General features: G+C 31.9%; 3 protein-coding genes and 1 non-coding gene across 7 annotated transcripts; 1 reads left to right on the top strand and 3 right to left on the bottom strand.

Annotated features, from left to right (window-relative positions):
* Nucleotides 1-1,701: 1,701 nt before the first annotated feature.
* Nucleotides 1,702-5,148, bottom strand: SSE1 (shrunken seed protein (SSE1)). 4 transcript variants are annotated; one of them, XR_016516270.1, is made up of 9 exons: nt 4,743-5,008; nt 4,200-4,257; nt 3,612-3,828; nt 3,198-3,490; nt 3,027-3,106; nt 2,838-2,923; nt 2,609-2,676; nt 2,421-2,482; nt 1,702-2,304 (listed from the first exon to the last, which is right to left on the bottom strand). XR_016516270.1 is itself a non-coding variant. In XM_090296381.1 (8 exons), coding segments are annotated over exons 3-8 (756 nt in total). In that variant the 5' UTR covers nt 3,600-3,828; nt 4,200-4,257; nt 4,743-5,148; the 3' UTR covers nt 1,702-2,242. The 4 variants fall into 4 exon arrangements, 3 of the variants coding, with proteins under 3 accessions (XP_090152507.1, XP_068477718.1, XP_090152508.1); XM_090296381.1 differs by having other exon boundaries at nt 2,838-3,106; nt 3,598-3,828; nt 4,743-5,148; XM_068621617.2 differs by having other exon boundaries at nt 2,838-3,106; nt 4,743-5,017.
* Nucleotide 5,149: 1 nt separating this feature from the next.
* On the top strand, nt 5,150-7,441 carry LOC137818291 (ubiquitin-related modifier 1 homolog 2). Its single transcript, XM_068621618.2, has 4 exons — nt 5,150-5,291; nt 6,527-6,602; nt 6,695-6,777; nt 7,083-7,441. Exons 1-4 carry the CDS (start codon nt 5,269-5,271, stop codon nt 7,198-7,200), a joined length of 300 nt encoding a protein of 99 aa, XP_068477719.1. The 5' UTR covers nt 5,150-5,268; the 3' UTR covers nt 7,201-7,441.
* Nucleotides 7,442-8,122: 681 nt separating this feature from the next.
* Nucleotides 8,123-8,203, bottom strand: TRNAL-AAG (transfer RNA leucine (anticodon AAG)). The gene has a single exon. It is a non-coding gene; the product is annotated as a tRNA-Leu (tRNA).
* Nucleotides 8,204-9,954: 1,751 nt separating this feature from the next.
* Nucleotides 9,955-21,589, bottom strand: LOC137818269 (P-loop containing nucleoside triphosphate hydrolases superfamily protein). The gene is made up of 7 exons (XM_068621576.2): nt 21,023-21,589; nt 20,811-20,935; nt 18,824-18,974; nt 17,478-17,588; nt 10,793-10,931; nt 10,582-10,697; nt 9,955-10,415 (listed from the first exon to the last, which is right to left on the bottom strand). Exons 1-7 carry the CDS (start codon nt 21,272-21,274, stop codon nt 10,245-10,247), a joined length of 1,065 nt encoding a protein of 354 aa, XP_068477677.1. The 5' UTR covers nt 21,275-21,589; the 3' UTR covers nt 9,955-10,244.
* Between the last annotated feature and the right edge of the window lie 1,339 nt (nt 21,590-22,928).

Here is a 22,928-nt window from a genome sequence, read left to right on the forward strand (position 1 = left end):
TTATTTCCCCATCTAGCACCTTTTTGTTTTTATTTCCATATCTAGCACCCTTTTATTTTTATTTTCCTATCTAGCACAATTTCAAAAGTAAAATAATAATAATAAATTAATAATTAATAATTTTAATTTTGAATGCATTAAAAAAAAATTATTTAATGTTTAAAATAGTTATTAATGGATAAAGAAATAAGTTTTTACAAAATAAAAATAAAAAGTAATAAAGTAAAAATGTTTAGTTTAATTTTTTTTAAGGATGAAGAAAATAAAAAATTAAACCCTACAACAACATAAAAATTGAATTTATAAATAAAAATTAGTATTTATTTTTATTATTATTGATGATGTAATCATGTTAATTTCAAGTAAAAAATACAGGATATAATTATAAAAAAAATCAAAGTCAATTAGTATTAATTAGTAATAGACACAGATAATATTTTTAAGCATTAAGTGTAACATTTGCATTAGTTTTTTTTTAAGATTTTGCATTTAGGGTAGACACTTCAATATTATCGGTATGTCCACTACTAATTAATATTAATTGACTTTATTTTTTTTTTATAATTATGTTCTATATTTTTTACTTGAAATTATTATGATTACATAATCAATAATAATAATAAAAATAAATATTAATTTATGTTTATAGATTCAACTTTTATGTTGTTGTAGGGTTTAATTTTTTTTTCTTCATTCTTAAAAAAAATTTAAACTAAACATTTTTAATTTATTACTTTTTATTTTTATTTTGTAAAAACTCATTTATTTTTTCATTAATAACTATTTTAAACATTAAAAATATATTTTTTAATATATTCAAAATTAAAATTATTAATTTTTTTTAAACTTTTGAAGTGGTGCTAGATAGGAAAATAAAAACAAAAGAATGTTAGATAGAGAAATAAAAACAAAATTGTGATAGATGAGAATTAAAAGTGTAAATAGTGCTATATAAGGAATTGTGTCTCTTATTCATTGTCATCCAATAATTGAGAAAAAAGAGTCAATAATTCATCACTTCTAATATAATCTTTAACATTGAAGCTATGTTTCAACAAAATTTTCCTTGCAAGGAAAAAATAGAAAAAGAAATAAACGTCTTCATTAGATAAGATTAGCGTGTACTGATTTCTAAAAATGTTCATTAGCTTCTCTATTTTATATAATCTGGTTTTAGTTTATGAAAAAAAATATTCTACTTTTTTCTTGTTTTCTTCTCTTAAGCATATTTGGTTACCCAATACAACCAAAATGAAATTCATTTTATACAGTTATGACGAGTAAGGAAGAGGAAGAATGCAAATAACGATGAGAAACATTGTTGTTATGAGAGAAGGGTTGGTTTTATATACAATAAATGCTAAGAAATGGGAAATGTTACTTAAATTATATTAAAAGTTTATGAAAATAAGTATGTCACTGCCACTGTTATGAAAAGGAATGCAACAGAATTGTGAACAATGCCATGACACTGTAACACCAAAGACATTTTGCTCAATCAAATATGAAAGTATTAAACAGTATAACTGAATTTTTTTGCGTACCAAAACAGCTATAATGTTACAAAGACATTGAGTAGTTTACAGTAACTTTGAACCATAAGATACGTAATTTTGGTGCACAAGAATTGGTAGACACTAAAATGTACAAGAGAAAGAATGTTAGAAGCTGATGTTAAAAGCTGACGCTGATAAGAAAAAATACATAATTTGGCCAGCATTGCTGCTTCAGATGGTTATTCATTTACCTTCTTTTGAGATAAAAAAAACATAGTTTAGAATACATTTGTCCACACATGGATGCTGATGGAAGATAAGCTTAAAACTTAACAAGTTTGAACATAATACTGTTTTCCAAGTTCAAGAATCAGATTAACTTGCCAATTGATGCTCAGAACTACAAGTGTAATCTCTCTCACCAACCTATATTGTGTATAGGAGTAGAACAAAATCTCCCAAAGAAATATTCCAGCTTATACAGAGTTTTTGATGGTGAAATCATCCTTGCAAACAACTTGTCCCACAAATGGGTTGCAGCCTAACACATTCTATGTCTGGGATTGTCTTGCAAAAGAAATGTTCAAGCATGCACGGTTTGTTATTTTTCAATCATAGCAGTAGCTGGTTTGATATCTCTTCAACATTTGAAAGATCTGAAACAGGAGATGGCATGGAAGAAGAGTAAGAATATGTATCTTTCCAAAATCTTGGAGGGCAATTAGGTGTTTGTTCCGGACTTTATATCACGATCCTGACATGTAAGTGTATCGTGTTTGAGCTCCAATCATAAGCTCAACAAGTTTTGCTGTAACATACATTAGGAAAACAGATCAAATACGAATCAACCAAGCAGAAATGAAGATAATAAGCAAGTGAGACAATAAAAGGTAAACTAGGAAAACAACAAAGTATGAAGCACACCTGTAAGAAAACCTATGACAGGAATAGGTTCCAAAGTTTTCTCCGTGCTTTCAAGCCTTTGCCTAAAACATTATAAAAAAATTAGTATCATTTTTTCTCCAACTTAGAAGTAGCACATTGCAAAACGTAAGGTGTAACAAATGTGAAAGAAAGGCAAAAAATGAGAACAAAATGTAAACCATTGCTACCTAGTATACTTGCTGAAAAATGGATCTCTCATTAGGTAAAGAACAAACAGCAGCTTTCGTCGTTTAGCCTGAAGCAAAACTTTTTAAGCATTAGCTCTTTACTGGGTGGAACATTACAAGGATCCAAGAGTTCGGAACACAAAATTAACAGCCAAGATTTGATGCAGAAGACTATTTAAGCTCAGTGCATCTTATGTGGTATGGTTTTTCAGTCTAGAGAAACACAAACCTCGTCCTTTTCTGAGGCAGACAGATGAAACAATTGCTCCTTCCCACCAGCCACTGATGATGTAACAAGTGAAAGAAAACTGTTTCCTATGCAATCAATAGCCAGCGAAACGAACCAAGGGGTCCATGACCGAATACCATATTTTCGAATAAATAAAACATAAATAAGTGGTCTACTTATAAATAGAACCTCTCCAATAAAAAATAGAGCCCCACGCAGACCCCTTTCTGACAATATGGTGAAAAGTGTAGCTCTATCTACTCTTGAAGCTGAAAGAAACAAATATTAGTTGAATATCTCATGCATTACAATCAATTACACTGCTACCTAATGCTAGGAATGTTTTTATAAACAAATTACTTGTAGGCTCCATAGTTTCTTGTTGGTGTTGAACCCTGTGTAACCTCACTGGATCCGACACCTTGGCTTTTTCTCCAAATCTAACTAAAGCAGATAGTGCTCTTCCTTCAAGATTCATTGGGTTTGCACCAAGATTATTTTTCATATAACTAGGTCTATGATGACCATCAGGGTTTAAACCTACATGTTGTGAAGTAAAATTATCTGAATGCTCCTCAACATTAGGTGTTTCACCTCCTTGTAGCAGCATCTTGTATCCACTCTTACGAAATAAAGATAACCGAACCAGTACCCTGATTCATAGTGACACAAGATAATAAGAAAGATGGATCGCTGACCACATATATAAGAAATGTAACAATAGACAGAGGATATTAAGAAGGGCCATACGCTAAATTACATTATTCTGCTTACTTGGTTGCTTCAGTAACAGCAAGGAAATTCCATTTCCTATCATCACCATAGTAATGTTGTGCCACAACTTCAACTAATGTTTCCAAATCCTTTAATGCAGATAACCATAATGTATAAGGAAATGAATAAGGCGCAACAGAGCCTGAAATATTTTGCTTAGGAGCAGTATCAATTATGTGTTCATTGAGAGCTGTGATGATACCCAGAATGGTTGTAACTGCATGAAATCATATATCTTCTCAATAAGGTACCGATCTCTATATCATAGCCAAATATAGTAGGAGAAAAATAATTAAAAAAATAGAGAAGGTAATTATAAGTTGTTAATTTTAAGGAAACTATAGCTAGACTAGAAGAAAGTAACATGTCTTTTGAAATTGCAACAGGAATCTAGTTAGTTAACAGCAGCAATTTGCAATAGGGATTTGCAACAGGTAAACTAAGTTTAGGGATACACAGTTTTAAAAAGTAAATTTATTTTTATTAGCTAGTTATCATCTTCGAGATCAACATGAACAAATAACTGGACATCTAAGCTTCTAATGAAACTCAAAAGAGGGAGCAAAAAGTTATAAAAATTCACAAAACCTGCTTCTGGTCCAATCTCTGATTCAGAAAACCGTTCCGGAAGAAGCCATGTCAATCCCTGTCCACATTTTCAACTCCTCAATAAAATATTCACAAACTATGCTTCAACACAATGCCTTCATAGACTTGAACAAACAGAAAACAACAATCACAGCAAAACAGGCAGCTTCATTTATTTTCTAACACCACTGCACTACATATATTTTCATTAATAATTACAAAAACCCAATTTTTTCAGTTTTACAAATGAAACAACCAAATCACGATCATCGGTGAAAAAAACACAACAAAATAGCACCAGATGCAACAGCATGGCCTAATTATACATAGACCCACGAAATTCATATCAGGATCACCATTTCCCCCAAATTTTTGTGTGCAGTTATAATTGCCAAGCCACAATTAGTGAGAAGTAACAAAAACACAAAAGTATGACCTAACTTACAAATTCACTTTGGCTCATGAAGTTGTAACAACGGAATGATTACATTTAATTTAACAAAAAAAGTATTGTCAAATTGTTAATCCAAAAGGTAACCTTACATTGGCCAAAGACTCCAAGGAGTGCACAAACTCTTTGTTCTGCCTCACCCATCTCTTGTAAGCCTCCATAGCTTCAAAAACTCAACAAAAATATACAAAAGCACGAAATCCAAACCTCGCTTGCAAAATCTGAAGGAATTGGAAGAGACAAAGTTGGTCAAGATTTAAACTTTCGACACAAGTTGCTTGTAGTATAGATGGGTTTCCAAAATTTCAATCGGAAACGAGAAATCGAGGAACTAATTGGGTATATGATCACGTGTCATGTTCTGGGTAATGGGACATTTGATCTTAACCGTTGATTTGTACACCGTTCTATCTCTTCAACCGTTGGATTAGAGTGTTTAAGCTTAAAAAATATGGACGGCTAAGATTGGGTAATGAACTTTTTATTGTGCAGTGGAGTTTGTAGGAGTTAAAGTTGATGGCTTTTGGAGTTTGATTTGAAGGCTTCTCTCATTCTCTCTCCTCTTTCGATTGTTTCTCTCTTTAGGGTTTTGGGGGTTCTGAGGAAACGTTGTTGAACATGCAGCTGACGCTTGAATTCGGGTACGTCTACGTTGTATATGTCATAAGTCACTGCTTGTTATGTTTCTCAGTAAACTATAATTTTATTTCTTCATGAAGAAAAGGAGTTTTTCAATGGGGAGACTGATCTTTTTAGGCGAAAGTGTGATGCTTTTCTCTGAGATTTATAAAACTGTTTTTTGGGTGATTATTAACATTGCGTGGAGTTTTAGCTCTTCGTCTGCTGCAACAGTTTCATTTTATTTATTCACATCGTTCTTGGATTCTGTTGATCATATGTTGTAGTATTTGGATGGTGTTTACTCATGCATAACTGGTTAATTCAAAGAGGCATGCTCAGAAAAGCTGTTATAATTCAAGAAAATGGAAAGTTGTGGAAGATATTTCTGATCAAACAAACAACTGCAAAATTCAAAGTGGGGCTAATTGTTATGCTGTGTAACAAAGGGATCTAATAGAAGTGATCATTCAGGTATAATTAATTAATTAATTTTTTCCAAACATGGTATTAGGATTAACTTCATATCTCCCTCTTTATGAGGACTGAGGAGTATTGCTTATGCATCTTCTTGGTACAAAAAAACACAAATCATAATAGGAACAGGAAAAAAATTCTCATAGTTTAAGTTCCTTCTGAACAGTAAAAATCTTCAAAGATAAAAACAAAGGTGATTCCAGATATTGAACTGATGTTCCCCTTTATCAAATTTCTGTTACTAAAGCCATAGGGAACATTTCATGTTCTGGGTTCTTTTTATTCTATGCAACCTTTTAGACATGGCTACATAGTGCACCTTGTGCAGCGGAATGATCAGCTTATCAGATGGAGTCGACAAAGCGTTTTACCTTGTTCTCTCTGGAACTAGGTAGAGCTTTCTGTTGACACCTTCTTTATAGATGATCATCCCCTCACATCGTGTAGATTGGTCGAGACACTGAAAGAACACACATGGTTCCAATCTATTAATGTCAATTATGACATTCAAAAATAATAGTTAGGACATTATTGAAAGAATACTCTAGGGAGTGGATGAGGGTGTGTGGGTATGTGGCAGTGGTGTTGGAGATAGGTCAGAGAATGTGATATTTGCTAAGAATGTTATTTGATGGAGTACAATATAAATTCATCTTACAATTGTAAATCATGGTGCTTGGATGTCTACCCTATTAGAATCCATCGTAATATCGAATTATCTATCTATAAGATTAGAACCTTGAATCTTTGTGTGATCTGAGAAAATTACTGAAACATACAGTGGGGGATTGGAACTTCTTTGTGACTCTAAGAAGATTCATGATGTAAATATTGAGCTGCAAAATGGAGAAGACAAGGTACAATATACAGCTATAAATATATATTTTTTTAATGATGATACATTGGAACATTCTTTCATTCCTCTAACATTTTCTTCATACTTTCTCAGTTAACCATGAAAGATTTGCTTTCTTGGGTGCGGACCAACTTGATTAAGGAGAGGCCTGAGATGTTCATGAAAGGAGATACTGTGTAAGTTTTATGATCTAAATACATTTGAATTAAGCATTGGTAATAGGAACAAGTTAGCTTGTTTATGAATAGAGGAAAGGTATGTTTCATCAATTTAATCTTAACCCCACTGAATAAGTTAATGTATATGCACTATTGCAAACTTCAGAGACAGCTTACTTTAATGATTAAGTCAGGTTTCTCATTAGTTTATGCTTAAACTAATTAAGATTACCTATACTGAATATTTGGCATTGCATATATATGTATGTAATATTATAGTGCTAAACAATGTTAATATTTTGGTTTTGTGGTTTGTTGTGCAGGAGACCTGGAGTTCTTGTCCTAGTGAATGATTGTGACTGGGAGCTAAGTGGTCAGCTGGACACATCACTGGAAGAGAAAGATGTGGTGGTTTTTATATCAACTCTGCATGGTGGTTAGGACACAGATTATCAAATGGTTATTATCACTTATTTGTTAAACATAGTTGTTGAAGTCATTGAACCATGATAACTAAGAAGTTTGTGGATGAATAAACTTGCAAACTCTAGTATGCATAATGCTATTTATAGTCCTTACTTTCACTGAAATCAAATTTGTATTGCACTACAGTTTTTGGCAAGGATGTGATCATACTTGTTGTCTGACACTAACAAAGTGAAGTCTCTTACTTGTTCTGATAGATTATGTGTATCTTTGGATATGGTATTGTGTACTACTACTGTTAGGTTTCATCCATCGTTTACCTTTCACTAATGAATTAAGAATCTTTGACTTTCCAAGAGAATACGAATATCTTATATTTATATTTATATTTGATTGAATTGATATGGATTGATGATAGATTTTTAAAATACAAAAGAATTTAGAAATTAAATAATACAAACTGAAAAAGGTTAAGTTGTCAAGATTATTTATAAATTTTAATATTAATGGTTAAATTGTGTTTTTAAAGATAAAAATCAATAAGAGTTTGTCTGATTGGGAAGGATTGAATTTGTACATTAAAAGATTGAGTTCAAATATTTTTGTTGATGTGAAAACTTCGTGGATAGATAATTAATTGTTCCTTTACTTATGATTCTAGTAAAAAGTTTCCAACAGAAGAAAAAATAATTATTGATAAAATAATTTACAATCTCATTTGATCTTAAATATAAATAAAAAATTAATTCATGCTAGTAAAAAAACAGTACTAAGATACTCTAATCTAATTATTCTAAAAAAATGAACTTTTCTTTTTAAATTGTCTTATTTAAATTAAATGAATGGTATTTTGAGAAAAATTCCATTAAATATGATGAAAATAGCTAAGATTGAGAGGAAACATTATAAAAAATATTGTAAATTAAAATTAAATGTTTGTTGAGAGTGGGATTTGAACCCACGCCCTTTCGGACCAGAACCTTAATCTGGCGCCTTAGACCAACTCGGCCATCTCAACCTCTTGTTTGTAATGGTTCATCTTGCGCTATTATATACTAATGTGACTTAAAGTATGACAAAACTAAGCTGCATTCATTTTTGTTTGTTTCCACATTATTGCTGAGTTTTTTTTCACTCTATGCATTATTGTAGTGTTTGACCATATTCACAAACCCCTTTAATTTTTTTTAAAGTTGGTACTTGATCTATACATGGGTAAAATAATTTATTCCTTCATATTACACCACTGAAATGTATTAAAAAATGATTAAATTGAGTCATAATGGATCACTGTAATAAATTATGTTTAAAAATAATTACATAATCGATTATATTTAAAAAAAACAATTAATTAATCATGCATGTAAATCTAATATTTTTAAAACACAATTATATTAAAATCAATAATTGATTATGATTTTTATTTCTTAACACGTTATATGACATATCAATAATCAATTAAATGTCTTGATTGTGATTATATAATATAACATAATTAATAGTAATTAAATAATGATAGTAATAATATATAAACAAAATAAGATAAAGAAAATAATAATATATAAAATAATAAAAATTTAATATTTAATAAAATAATCATAATATATAAACAGAATAAGATAAAGAAAATAATATAAAAAAATTAAAAATAATAAATAATAATCATAATTATAAAATAAAAATAATGATAAAATTATAATTATAATTTGACATTTAATAAAAATTTAATTCATAGTAATACAATAATTTTATTATTTTATAGATATACCATTTTATAACTTTTTAAAAAATTTATTATATTGATCAAATTATATACAAAATTTTACAATTTTTCTTTTTATTTTTTCCTTTCCATTCATTTTTATCATTTGTTCTTAGTTCAAGACTAAATTAATTGTCTTTATGCGAGTGATAAAAGAAAACTATAGTTATTTGTTTAAGTATAAGAAAAGAAAATGGGCAAACCAAAAAAACCTCATACTTTCCTTACACAAAAATAAAAGAAATATGCGAAAGTGAATGTTAAAAATAACTATATAGTATTATGTTTGTTTTCTCTTTTAGCATTACAAATAAGAATCGCATAATAAATTATAGAAATTACATAATCAACTATAAAGTGTATTTTTCAATTTTTGTTAATATTTTAAATATAATAAATAATATATAAACAATATTTAATATTATACTATTTAACTTTTTTTACCTCTCTTCGTTTCTTTAAGACTTAATTAAATCCTAAATCTGTAATAAATTGAATATTTTCAATTTAGGTATTAAGTTTTAAATCTTAATTAATTACATAGACCCAATTAAAAAATATAAAAAATTTAAACACTTAAAGAAGACGAGTTATTTTAATAAAAACTCAATTAAAAATATTCAAATTTATAAAATTTAAAATTTAATTAAATTATTTTTAAAATTTTCCATAAAGACATGTAAACAATTATAATGCAAAATAATAACAAAACCAAACTCACAAAAACTCAATTGAAAAATAAAAAAATTGGATACTCAATAAATAAACTTTTTAAAATATAATTTCAATTTAAAACACCCAAATTTATTAAGAAGCTCATCCAGGATTCAAACCTTTAATTCAACTTTCATTTAACTAATTTATTGCTTATTTTTTTACTCTTCCTTTCTTTTCCTTTTTACCTCACTTACAATTGCATCATCATCATCATCTTATCCAACCAAAGCATAATTTTTTTTCATCATGGACAACTGAACATCTTAACAAGCACATCATTACTTGGAAAGTTTAAACAAAACAAGGAAGAATATTAATAAGAAATTATCCATCTCAAAATATGAATAATAAAAGATACAAGACAAGTAAAGAATATTCATGAAACAAATTAGACTAACCTCGGTACTTTTTGGGTTACATGAGAAAGCTCACTGTGACCTTAATAAAATAAAAGCATATAGAGAATGACTTGTGTTGGCAGCCCAACAAAGAAAAAGATGCTTTATCAAATGTAAGCTAAAAAATAATGTGAACCAAAAAGGTGTACTATGACATTATTCATGGATAGAAACCGTCAAGCCTAGAGGCCCCTTCTGATTCTCTCCAATTCGTCCTCAGTCTCATGTATCTGGCGTTGTAGTGCTGCTAATTTGCGCTGTAACCGTTCTGTACGGTCTGCTCCACCAGCCAAGGATTGGTATGGTGATGTAAAATGTCTAGAAAATGCTTTCAGAGCTTCAACCCCAGTAACCTATCAATTTCTGCTGGTTAATTTAAGTCTAATGATACATACGAGGAGCAGGAAATAACATGCAAAATAAAAGCAAACTACTCACACAGTTTCAGTGGTTTAAAAAGTATCCAGTAAGTTTTTTACACGTGTATGACTGCTGAATAGCAAGAATGCAACAACTAACCTCTTCTGGGAGCAATGGCAGCTTGGTGATGTTGAAATCATCATACAACATGTAAAACTGGTCCAGATATTTCTGTTGCATTTTCATTCTTGCCTTAAGTAACTTGGATTCAACATCTACAAGGGTGAAAGGATTAGACGACAATAATATGATTTGGAGAAGATATTAAAAAAAATAATGTAAGTTATCCAGGACATGATAGAAATGTTACCTTCGTCATCAAAGATTACTTGATTAATGATGATATTGTGGGTGTCAATTTCAAACTTTGTAAGTTCCTGAACCAGTCTTTCTGTTTCATATAGAGAAAGGAATTCGGGAATGCACACACAGATAAAGGTTGTCATGTCCTGTAAATAGAGAAATACAACAATTTAGTTATTTTTATGGAATAGGTACCTGGGTTTCGGTACAATAGAAAATAAGATCAAGCACATAATATATAAATGTAAAAAATTCAAAGACAAAAACAATACATCTTAATTGATCGTACTACATTTCAAATTAAGGGAACATAAAAATAACAACAAATGGCTGGGACCAATCAATCAAACAACTCGAAGTTAAAAATTCAACGAACATTGAAGTCTTATTATAAGAATAACTGAAGGAAAGTAAGCCCATTCTTTTTATTAAAATTATACAAACAGATTGTTTTCATGCAGGGAAGGACCTGCCGTAGCTACTGAAATTGATCAAATCCAAACAATAGTCAAAGAATGTTTGTATACTCACCTTAATTTTTTACTTTCCTATCACATAATATTTATTTTTCATATAAGAACTGAAAAAAACATTTGTCAGAAATGTGACTAAATTATCTGTAACTAGAACATGAACAAAAGTTAGTTTATAGGATTCTTGCAATGTTTCGAATTTTTAGGATATTGTTTGGATAATGAAAAGGATCTTATTCTTATCATTTTGATTTAGAATGTAACGAGTTTGATTTTAAATTAAGATAATGTTAGCATTTGGCCACAATAAAGCCATATATAGACCTAAAGTCTAATAAAAAATTCAAATACTAGCATTATCCTGATTTTAAAATCAAACTCAACATTCTCCTTTCAAAAAATAAGCATAAAAGAATATGGTCCACGAATAAAAGTTTAATAAGCTCCTCAACATTTTCTACAAAAGAAAAACCAGCAGTCTTAGTGTGAAATAGTAAATACGATATTTCATTAAAAGTAAAATATTCATGTCTTTCTGGTTTTACATTAATATGCGCTACCAGCAATGTGTCATTTCAACTTTCACTCATTATTAGATCCTAGCCATTGTTTATAAGAATTACAAGCTCAAATTCTCTCATAAATATACAAACTACATTCTAAGTTATAGGAATTGAGACCTCCTACTAAGAGTATCTACAGTAGGAGAAATAGGAGGTATACAAGGCATAATTGTGACAGAAATAACGGATAGCTAACTACAGTTAGTTATTAGTTGGATGTGTATTATAAAAGGGGGCTGTGAGTTAGAAATGTCAACGGGATTAGCTAAATCTCTGATTTATCTCACTCTTATTCGATTTTCCTAAGTTTCTTTACAATATTTGAGCATCTGATTTACTTTCTGTTTTATTTCATTAACTAACAGATTTGAATATTTGTAAATTAGACATGTAATACACAAAGCTTCCTTGTATAGCTTTAGGCAAAGTTTCCTTGTAGAATTTTATTAAATGGGATTCTCTTGCTGATGAGAGGCATCCAATCCAAGTTGATCTGGTTACCAAAGCTTCAGCTCTAAATACCTAAATTTCTTGTTATGCTCTAGGAGTGTTCGCTTTTGCACTTTGCAACCCAATTTTTCTTGGGTTCTTGTTTAGTGGGAATTTGTTACTCTTGGTTAATCATGTCTGGAGAAAATTCTATCGTACAATACAATGGGAAGAATTATTTTAGTTAGGAATTTCAATTCATAATGGTGTCAGGGAAAGTGATCACAAAGGGACCTAAAGAGGGAAGACTATTTCTTCTGCCGTTTTCTAATCTTCGAACCTTGCCTTTTGCTTGTAGCATTGTTAATAATCAGAGTGAGGTGTGGCATAAGAGATTAGTTCAAACAAACTCTAAAATTTTAAGTCATTTGTTTCAACATGGCTTTCATGAAAATAAATATAAGACATATGAGCTTGTATTATCTATTAACTGTGCTTCATGCATACTTGGCAAAAGCAAAACCCTTCCCTTTAATGGTAATTGTACTGAAGTTCCTTCTCGCAGAGGTTGCGGTGATGGCAAATTTCCCAATTTTCAGTCAGATCTGTCTCAAATTTGGTCACACAGCCAATGTTTGTCATTTCAGGTCTAATATTTCTTATCAACTTCATGAGTCCCTGTACTTCATTGATTCAGCTACACAATAGTACATTCCTTATTCTGGTGGCTCATACAAAACCTCAAAATACTTGCAAGCCTGGAAACAATGCTCAGCTAAGTGCAATGTCAATGAAGTCCAGTTCTCAAGGAAATGGCAATATGTCTTGGATACCAGATTTTGGTGCAAGCTTTCATGTGACTATGAAAGCCAAAATATCAAACAGCTTCTTCATTTTGATGGTCCAGATCAAAATTTTCATTGGCAATGGTGAAGGTTTAAGTATATGTGAAGATTTCTCTTCTTTTGTGTCACCTCATGATTCACATATCACTCCTCAACTAAACAATTTGTTGCACGTTCCTTCTATCACTAAGAACTCGCTAAGTGTCAGTCAATCTGCTAAAGATAATTTTGTTTTCTTTGAATTTGATTCTGATAAGTGTCTCATCATATCTCAGGGAATGAATAAAGTTAATCTTCGAGGTATTACTGGCGTTGATGGGCTTTATTCCTTTAATAATCTCCAGCTTCAAAGTCATTCCCCCCAGCTGCAGTCATCTCCTAAATCTCTAAGTTGTTCAACCATTACTAGCTCTTTGCTTAGAAGTGTTAAATTAAAACTGGTACAAATAAGGCACATCTTGGTAACTTGTCTTCTGTACATAATAATATCCATATGTGGCATAATAGACTTGGTCATCCAAACAGTTATGTAATGCAAATTGTACTCACGCATTGTAAAATTTCTCCATCCAATAAAATTGACTCTTATTCTTGCTCATCGGGTTGCATTGGCAAATCACATAAATTGCTTTCAAATGACTCTAAATTTTGTATATTCTCCCTTAGAACTAATTTTCACCGATCTTTGGGACCCTGTTCATCCTACCTCTCATGCAGGATACAAATATTATGCGTCTTTTATTGATGCCTGTTCAAGGTTCACTTGGATTTTTCAAATAAAGTCCAAAGCTAAAACATTGATTGTCTTTCAAAACTTCAAATCAATAGTTGAGTTACAACTTAATTCAAAAATTAAAAATATTCAATCTGATTGGGGTGGTGAATATCGACCTTTTACTAATTTTTAGCCGGTCATGATATTAATCACAAACTCATTTGTCCTCATACACATCATCAAAATGGTGTTGTTGAAAGAAAACATAGACACATTGTTGATTTGAGTCTCCTTTAATGGATTATGCTTCTCTTCCCTTACAATTTTGGGAGTATGCCTTTACCACCGCTGTTGTATATCTTATAAATAGGCTTCCTATAGCCTCTCTTAACTTAGAGATTTCTTATTTTGTTCTCTTTAATAAAGATCCAGATTTTTATTATCTAAAAACCTTTGGTTGTGCCTGCTTTCCTTTCTTAAGACCTTATCATCCTCATTAACTTGATTTCTACCACTGAATTAACCAGGATTTCTACATTGCTCACTCAGTTGCAAGTTTTCTTTACTACTCTTGTTCTTCTTCGTGACAATAAAAGTGTTGTGTCTATTGCTCACAATCCAGTATTTCATAATCACACTAAATACATGGAGATTGATGTTTTCTTTGTGCAGGAGAAGGTTATGGCCAAACAACTCTACATCTATCATATTCACACTCTTGATCAATGGGCAGATGTGATGACCAAGCCTCTATCTCTTAAGCTCGTTTTACTTCTCTTAGAAGCAAACTCAGTGTGAAGAATTTTTCTTCTGAAAAATCTTCTCCCTGAGTTTGAAGGGGATGTTAGTATAAATAAATATAGTTAGTTTGTACAGCTGTAAGTTTTCACAGAATCACAGCTGTCAGCTATTGTTACCAATAGTTCTTGATGAAAGCGGTGCCTATGTATACAAGTTTATACTCCTCTTATCAAGTGTGATGAAATAACTAAAGTTCAGTTTGTTATTCTTGTTCGTTTTCTCTAAGACTCAACTTGATGATTTTCCTCATTGCATTGAACTTTCCAAGCCAAACCTTGCTTTTTAGAGACAAAGACCTCCAGTTACATCTCAACCTCCAAATCCTAAGTCAACTTTTGTTCCTAAAGTTTTTGGTCTTCATCGGCCCTATCACCTAATGCACCAAATCAATATGATTTCTCTACTCCACAAGATCACACATCTCCTATTGCCACTTGGACTCAAATTGTGGTGCCTACCTCTTATTCTCAAATTGCAACCCAAGCTTGTTGTGAAAACTATGGAAGAAGAGTTGCAAGTCTTACAAGAAAATCATATTTGGGATATGGTTTCTTGTCCATCTGTTGTTAAACCCATTGGATGTAAATGGATCTACACTATCAAACTCAAATTTGATGGTTCTCTAGAACAATATAAGGGGCTTCTTTGGTGGTTCTTGGTAATCAATAAGAAGTTGGAGTGGATTATGAATATGAATAGACATTTGCTTTTGTGGCTAAGATGACTATTGTTGGTGTGTGCACCACAATGATGGCCACTCTTACATATGGATGTCAAGAATTTCTTTTACATGGACATCTGAGAGAAAATTTTTATGACTTCACCACAAGGTTTGTTGGTCACACCCTCTTATGATGGATGTTGTTCAAAGCAGACTCTTTAAGGATTGAAGCAGGCTCCTCAAATATGGTTTGAAAAGTTTTGTTCCACTGTACTTGACTTTTCCTATAATCAGAGTCGGCATGATTTCTCTTTCTTTCTACATAAGATCATTGTTTTAGTTTACGTCAACGACGTTGCTATCATTGGTTTAGATCCTGCATTGATTCAACAACTACAACATCTCCCTGTTTCTTTCATATAAAAGACTTAGGTCCTTTACAATATTTTTTGTGATTGAAAGCAAGGTTGTCAAACTCGCGAGTCTACACAGACTCGTGGGAGCTCCGTAGACTCGATAGACTCGTAAGAGTCTACTTTCATATTAAAAAAAAAATTAATAGTTTCCTAGAGCATTTTTACTTCTATTAGAAGATGCAGTTCTATTAACCTCACTTGAATTTGATCCACTCCCTCCCACACATTCCTTAAAAAATATACTGCTCCTCCAAATTCAATTTCTGCCCAAAAAAACAAATGTGCAGCAAACCCAATTAAAAAAACAGACTTCATTCTGCAGCAGCCCAATAAAAAAACACAAAACCCTAATCCCTTCCCTACCCTAATTTCACACCACCCATCTCTAAACTTAAATGATAAGCAGGAACCTGTGACCACCGTGACGCCACCACCTGCAACCCGCGACCACCGCCTGCAACTCGCGACCACCGCACGCTCCGCTCAATCTACCGCCGCACTCCACAGAAGAACACGAAGAAGACGCAGTCCATACGCAAACACACACGACACCGTTTTGGGGTTTAAAAAAATCCCAGTTGGACTCGCCAACTCGGACCAGAGTCGCAAGTCCACTGCGATTTCACCGAGTCTGCGCTGAGTCCACCGAGTTTACCCAAAAAACGATTTTACTACCGAGTTAACTCGATAAGGCAAAGTGGGCACGTAAAATCGGACGAGTCAACGAGTTGACTCGTGAGTTTGATAACCATGATTGAAAGTGCAAAATACTTTTGTTAGTATTTGATTAACACCAACACAGTTATACTCGAGAAATCACTTTGGCTGGATTGTGAGATGCAACTCAGTCCAATCTCCTATGGAAGTGAATGTGAAACACTACAAAGGTAGATGTTTGACCGAACCTTCTCTATATCATCAATTGGTTGATAGTCTTAATTATTTGACTATTACTAGTCCTAATCTTGCTTTTGTTGGCCAACAAGTTAGTCAATTCATGCAGTCTCCTTCCGCGTTTGGTTGTTGTTCAACGAATAATTAGGTACCTACAAGGTACTCTTGGTTGAGGTCTTTACTTCCTCATGCATATCCTATTCAATTGGTTCTTTCCAGTGATGCTAGTTGGGCTAGTTGTGTGAATAATCATAGTTCAATTTTTGGTTGGTGTATATTTCTAGTTCATGCTCTTATTTCTTGGAAGAGAAAGAAACAAGCTCGAGTTTCCTCAGCTATTCCCTCTATTTGATTTGATATTGTTTGGCTTTGTGGATTATAGGGAAAACTTGGATTTCCTCGACGTGAGGCTACTCCTCTTCATGCTGACTAGTGTTATCAAACTTGAAACCAAACCCATATTCTATGAACAGTTTCGAACAGCTGTTTACTAGCTGTTTTATTTTATTAACTGTTTTAAATAGCTATAGTCATGTATTAGACAATTTCCTTGCACAGCTATAGGCAAAGTTTCCTTGTATAACGTTAAAGATTCTTATTAAATGGGATTCTCTAGATGATGAGAGACATTCATTGAATCCAATCCAACAAGGAAGGGGCATTGATGATTGTTGTGGAGAGTGCAGGACTCTCAAACCAGTAATTTAGTTTATATGCAAGCAATAAAGAATCTGTCTTCATTTTTTGATCCAGCTCCGATAACTAACGTTATCCAAAATAAATAAAAATTTACAGTTCATTCAGCTCCAAGAATACAAGACAACTTAAGGAGGGATAACCAAGAAATCCACATTTTTTAAACCAATACCAAACAGAAATTTAATGCAATTCTTACCGGATTTTTGAATTGCTTATTAACTTGTTCAATTACATCCTTCATGCCTTCAAGCCTCCCAAGAATTGCATCATCTCCAAAATCCTCACCCATGCCAAACATACGAGTCATCTGTGGTCAAAGTTCAAAATGGATTCCAATTACACAATATATTTTAAAACAAAGCAGTCTCATGAATATCAGAAAAGCTTCTTCCAAGTTGGATACAAACATATCTATGATACAGGAATAATATAAGTAGTCTTATAGTTTGCTTCCACAGGATAAATATTTATGTTTTTAAAATTAAAATTCATAATAGCTATTTTTTAATATATAAATCATATTATACACAAATTTTATGATAAATATCTTTATACTTCAGATTTAAATAAACTATTTAAATTGAAAGTGGTGGTTAAGAAAATAAAGTATACAAATAAAGATAAAAATTGAACTTATATTACTAGCTGTAAGAGTGCGTGAAAAATACATCAAAACAAGAGAAGAAAGAAAATAATGAAAGTGTCTAATTGAGAGAATGAGGAGAATGTCTCAACCTCTCACTCTGTAAGTCATGCACTATAATTTATGACGAGGGGTAGAAGCTATCCGAAAACCATCAAACGAAAAAGACAATGCTATTGATAAGTAACAGAAACAATTGGTTTTTCATGCTGAAACTATCTGGACTGTTATTAAATGCATAAATTATTAATGACAACTCCGTAGGCTGCACTACATGTTTATATGAGGAACTTTGTCTACTGTTCTGAAGGCATCGAATGATAACCGATTGATTGAATAGGGTGGTGGAAGTAACTATGGCAAGGAGACTGATCAGTATTTTTTTTACAACATCAAAGAGGTCTCCTGTGATTCAATTCTAAAACAATAGACAACAGACATCCACACTTTCCATCCTGAATTTTAGCTCAAAGAAAGACAAAATAGTTAGAGTGGGATCACCGTACTTACAGGACCAGAATACAGCCTTTTGCTATGGAATGAAACATCTGGGAGGAAAAGAATTACATCAAGGAATGGAAAGAGGTGATTGAAGTTGAAAATGAAACTGTAAGATTTCCAAATGAAATGAGGGTCTGTTTCTATACTAACCATCTAATTAAAAGGGAACTGGTGTGGAGGGAGGGGCTATCAAGATCTTGTATTAAATAAGTCTTCTATGTAAGTTAAAAATAGATATTATATTGCACTGATCCCAGAATCACTATGAGGCAATACAGTAGTTTAAAATTAAATTTGAATATTACAGTCTATCTAAATACTGGAACTGAGCCTAGTAAAACATTAAACTAGAAATCAAATATCATGTGATGCCAAAAATTTCATTCCTAAGTTCATACCTGATTAAACAAACCACCGAATTTATTTTTCAAAGACATTACTTTTGCAAGACCCTTTTCTAAAACCGTTGGGAATTGCAACAGTCTGAGTGTATGGCCAGTGGGAGCAGTATCAAATACAATAACAGAATAATCCATGGTCTGCACCAATCTGCAAAATTATTATAGATCAAAACGCACAGTGAATAAAAAGGAAATATTAAGTTGAAAAGTGGCACTTCAAGGAAAGATAAAGAAATGAGAGCACCACATGCTTGATTAACAGGTTTCTCGATTAATCAAGCACTGTTAAGAATGATTTGCAAATAAACAAATAAATAAAAAATTCACATAGCTTACTGTGGATAAAAATTATGCATCCAACTTTAGATTTTGATATTACAGCGTATTGATTCACTTGCAACTAAACTTTACATACACATAGGTTGTTTTAAAAGCAAAAAAGTTCAGTCTTTTCTTGTATAAAATCAACAGTCATCCTTACAAGTTTACGTTTGCTTTGACCTTAGACCCATAATCAAATATGCACGAATTATGAAGGCAGAATACCCATGATGGGAGTGTTCCCTCTCATTAACCATATACCTACTGAATACTGCGTTTTAATATTTTACATGAGTCAGAAAGAACTCAACACTTGCTAAAAGACAGGATTTTCAGGAACCTACAATTGGAATTTTCGTAGCTTCACTATTTCATGTGATGTGAGATTTAAATTAGGATTCCCAGCCTTCTATTTTTCCATTCAAATAATTTTTTTTAGATGTGAGAAACTATTTGTCATCCCCCCACTGCAAACCTACACTATTATTGCCACTAACACCCTCATTCCATCCACCCAGTAAAATGACAATATACAAAATTGACACTTACCGAAACTGTTACGAGAGATCTTATTTGATTGCATTAAACAGGGAGATATGATCTGATTTGATAGGACATATCTTACCAAATATTTCCCATTAAAAGATATATTGAATTCGTTCCTTATCAATATATATATCATCTTCATTATAAATAATAATACTGTGTACACAATACACAAAATTCACTATATTCCTTTTCGGTTTCTCTCCACTCAACACGGAACCCTACCAATATGAGCTGTTTTGTCACTAGTCCTTTCAACAAAACCCTATAAACATTACTCATAAAATACCAAGTAAAATCTCAATGATGGTCTAAAGGCTCCTGCTGGGCTGTGGTGTAACAAAAAGAATCTTCTCTTCCCTGAACTAATCTCCACAAATTGACACAATCAACAAAATTGAAAAATCAATATCCCAACGTCTTAACATGTTTCCTTTAGCGTGTCACTTTTAGAGAAACAGATAAAGAACTACGATCTCAATCAGGAAATTTACTGTCACAGGCAGAGGCAACAACAAAAAGGCCACCAGAATGGCAGGTATCAAACTTATAACAAGATTCTTTTAAGAAATTATGAACACGCATGAATTGTGCCATTCACATAAAAATAGATAATAAAACCCAGAAATCTATTTACTTTTTACTACAGCACCTATATTCAAGATTAAAATCTCAATAACTGTTTCCCTATGTTTTTCCTAAAGAGTAATAATATGTGCTGACCTTCATACCATACACTCCAAACACTTATAACTTTTCTCTATTCATCTCTTCCCTTAACAACACCATATCTTCCATCACATCTACACTTCTCTCTCTTCTTTCTCTATCGACTTCTAGACATTAATTAGGGTAGTGGTGTCTGTTGACAGTTTTCATTTCTGAAAATTTTCATAACAAGCAAGTTCTTCATGATTAAATACAACCAGGTAGCCGTCAATCCAAAATCAACTGTCACTCCTCTTCCTCTCAAACAAACCTAAACTAAACCACTAATCCTGTCACTAACATTACACACACGCCTCAAACCTAAATCATTCTACTTATCCTGTCACAACCAATACACTCGCGCCTCAAAACCAAGTTCAGCAAGATTGAATTGTCACAGTATTCTTACTTCAACATCTCAGCAAAGCTCATGGCCTCGTCAATTCCAGGAATCGCCCCGGCAAGTTCGGAGAACAAGCTGTCCATCCCATCAGAGCCACCGATATCGTCATGATCAACGGTAGGATCCACCTCCTACACCACAATCCCAACATACATAAATAAGTCAACAATTGAACAAGAAAAAAAAAACAATCCCTAGGTAAAAGGGGGATTAATCACCATGGCGTAGAGGTTGGAGAAGCCATTGACGAGAGTGGGGATTTTGGTGAAACGCTGCTGAAATGCGTCGCTGAGATTGTGAGCGGGGTCGGTGGAGATGATGAGGACGGAGGAGCGAACGCTGGCGAGGAGAATGGAGAGAATCGAACTGCATGTCGTTTTGCCAACGCCGCCTTTGCCACCGACGAAGACCCACTTCAGAGTCTCCTGTTCCAGAATGTTCTGAACCGTTCCCTCAATTTGATCCCCCATTTCCCTTTCTCTTCTCTCTCCGATCAATCAATCGATCAGAAACCTAATTCACCCCTTTATTCACACAACAACTAAAGTCGCCACACTGTTTCCTTCTTCTTCTTCTTCTTCTTTCGTGATTCTTTCTCCTTCGATTTCAACAACCTGCGAATCTGGTTTCAGAGTTTTTTTGACTCATTTTTCCATAGTACGAAACGAATCCAAATCTTTGATCCCATCAATCACACAAATACTACTTTTCATTTTATTTGTTTTTCAAAACACTTTTTTTTTCTCTATTTCACTGAATAAATAACAAAAATAAATAGAACAATTAAGACCAAAAAGTCTAGGTCAACTATTATTCTGGTTTCACTGTTATAATTATTTATTTATTATAACGATAAATATTATATTAGAAATTGTGTTAAGAATATTAATATTGTATCAAACAAATGACAGCAATGTCATTACATTTTATATTTAGAATTAGATTTAATTCGAATGAATCAATAATGTAAAATAATTATATATTCATGTCCTTGTTTAATTTGGACTTATATTTCACCTTCTTAATACCTGTGCTATGATGTTGATATAAGAGTTTTTTAAGATATAAGATAATAATATTGTTAATATAACTAATGATTGAATTTTTTTTTCTTGGATAAATTGATAGGAGCGCAATTTTCTAGAATTGTAATAGAGATTAATTAGTTCATTAGTATTGGAAATTTTTTACACACAAACTTTTTTTAATTATGAAGTATCATATTATAGGCTTAGTTGTGTGGATATTGTAAAAGAAGGTAATAGATTATATTTGAAAAAAAAAAAACTAAAAGTTCATCAAAAGAATTACTTTACCCATGATACAAAGATGGAGGTACTGATACTTGAAGATTTAAAGGCACTATTTATATTGCTTAGTTTCACATGTTTAGAATTGTAAGAGTCTTAGAAAAGACTATACACGTGATAAAATATATTGGTGAAGTCATTAAAGTATTATAAATTCAAACTCATATATCATTCGATGAAGGTGAATATGGTTAAAAAAATTTAAGTGAGAAAACAATCCAAGTGTTAGATGTAGTGGTAAAAAACTTAAGTTAGTTGAGTGTCAAAACATACTAAGAGGAGTAAATAGAGTTTCTGTACCTATAAATAAGAAGTTAGAGAAAATGATGTGGTATGAAAATTATAAGAATGGATTAACTTGCATCATACATAACTAAGATATATCAGTACTGTACTTAAAGAACAACTCTTTTGATGGTTCAACATAAAAAGTGAAGTGTCTCAATATGTCTTTATCTCTGAAACGTTGGAATGATGAAATGGAACATCAAAAACTTGGGAGAATATGTCTTTAGATTACTAGAATATAATAATAAATAAATCTATTGTTTTAATTAATATTCATATAATTGAGTTTATTTGGGCCATAACTATTATTTTTGTTAATTTTGTGTTTTTAGAGTAAATGGTCTGAATGAAATGTCTAACTTTGTGAAAGAGCCAAATATGCAAAGAAGTTCAAGTTGCTTTTTGAATCAAAACAGAAAAAAAAAAAATTCTAAGGAGAAGAAAGAGAAAATAAAATCTATAATATCTCAGAAAAAGAATTGGAAGCAAATCTTCTGCAAAATATAAGAATTTTGAAAAGTTGGAA

The sequence above is a fragment of the Phaseolus vulgaris genome, chromosome 10 (assembly GCF_051622355.1).
Source record: "Phaseolus vulgaris cultivar YP4 chromosome 10, ASM5162235v1, whole genome shotgun sequence".
Classification (NCBI taxonomy): domain Eukaryota; kingdom Viridiplantae; phylum Streptophyta; class Magnoliopsida; order Fabales; family Fabaceae; genus Phaseolus; species Phaseolus vulgaris.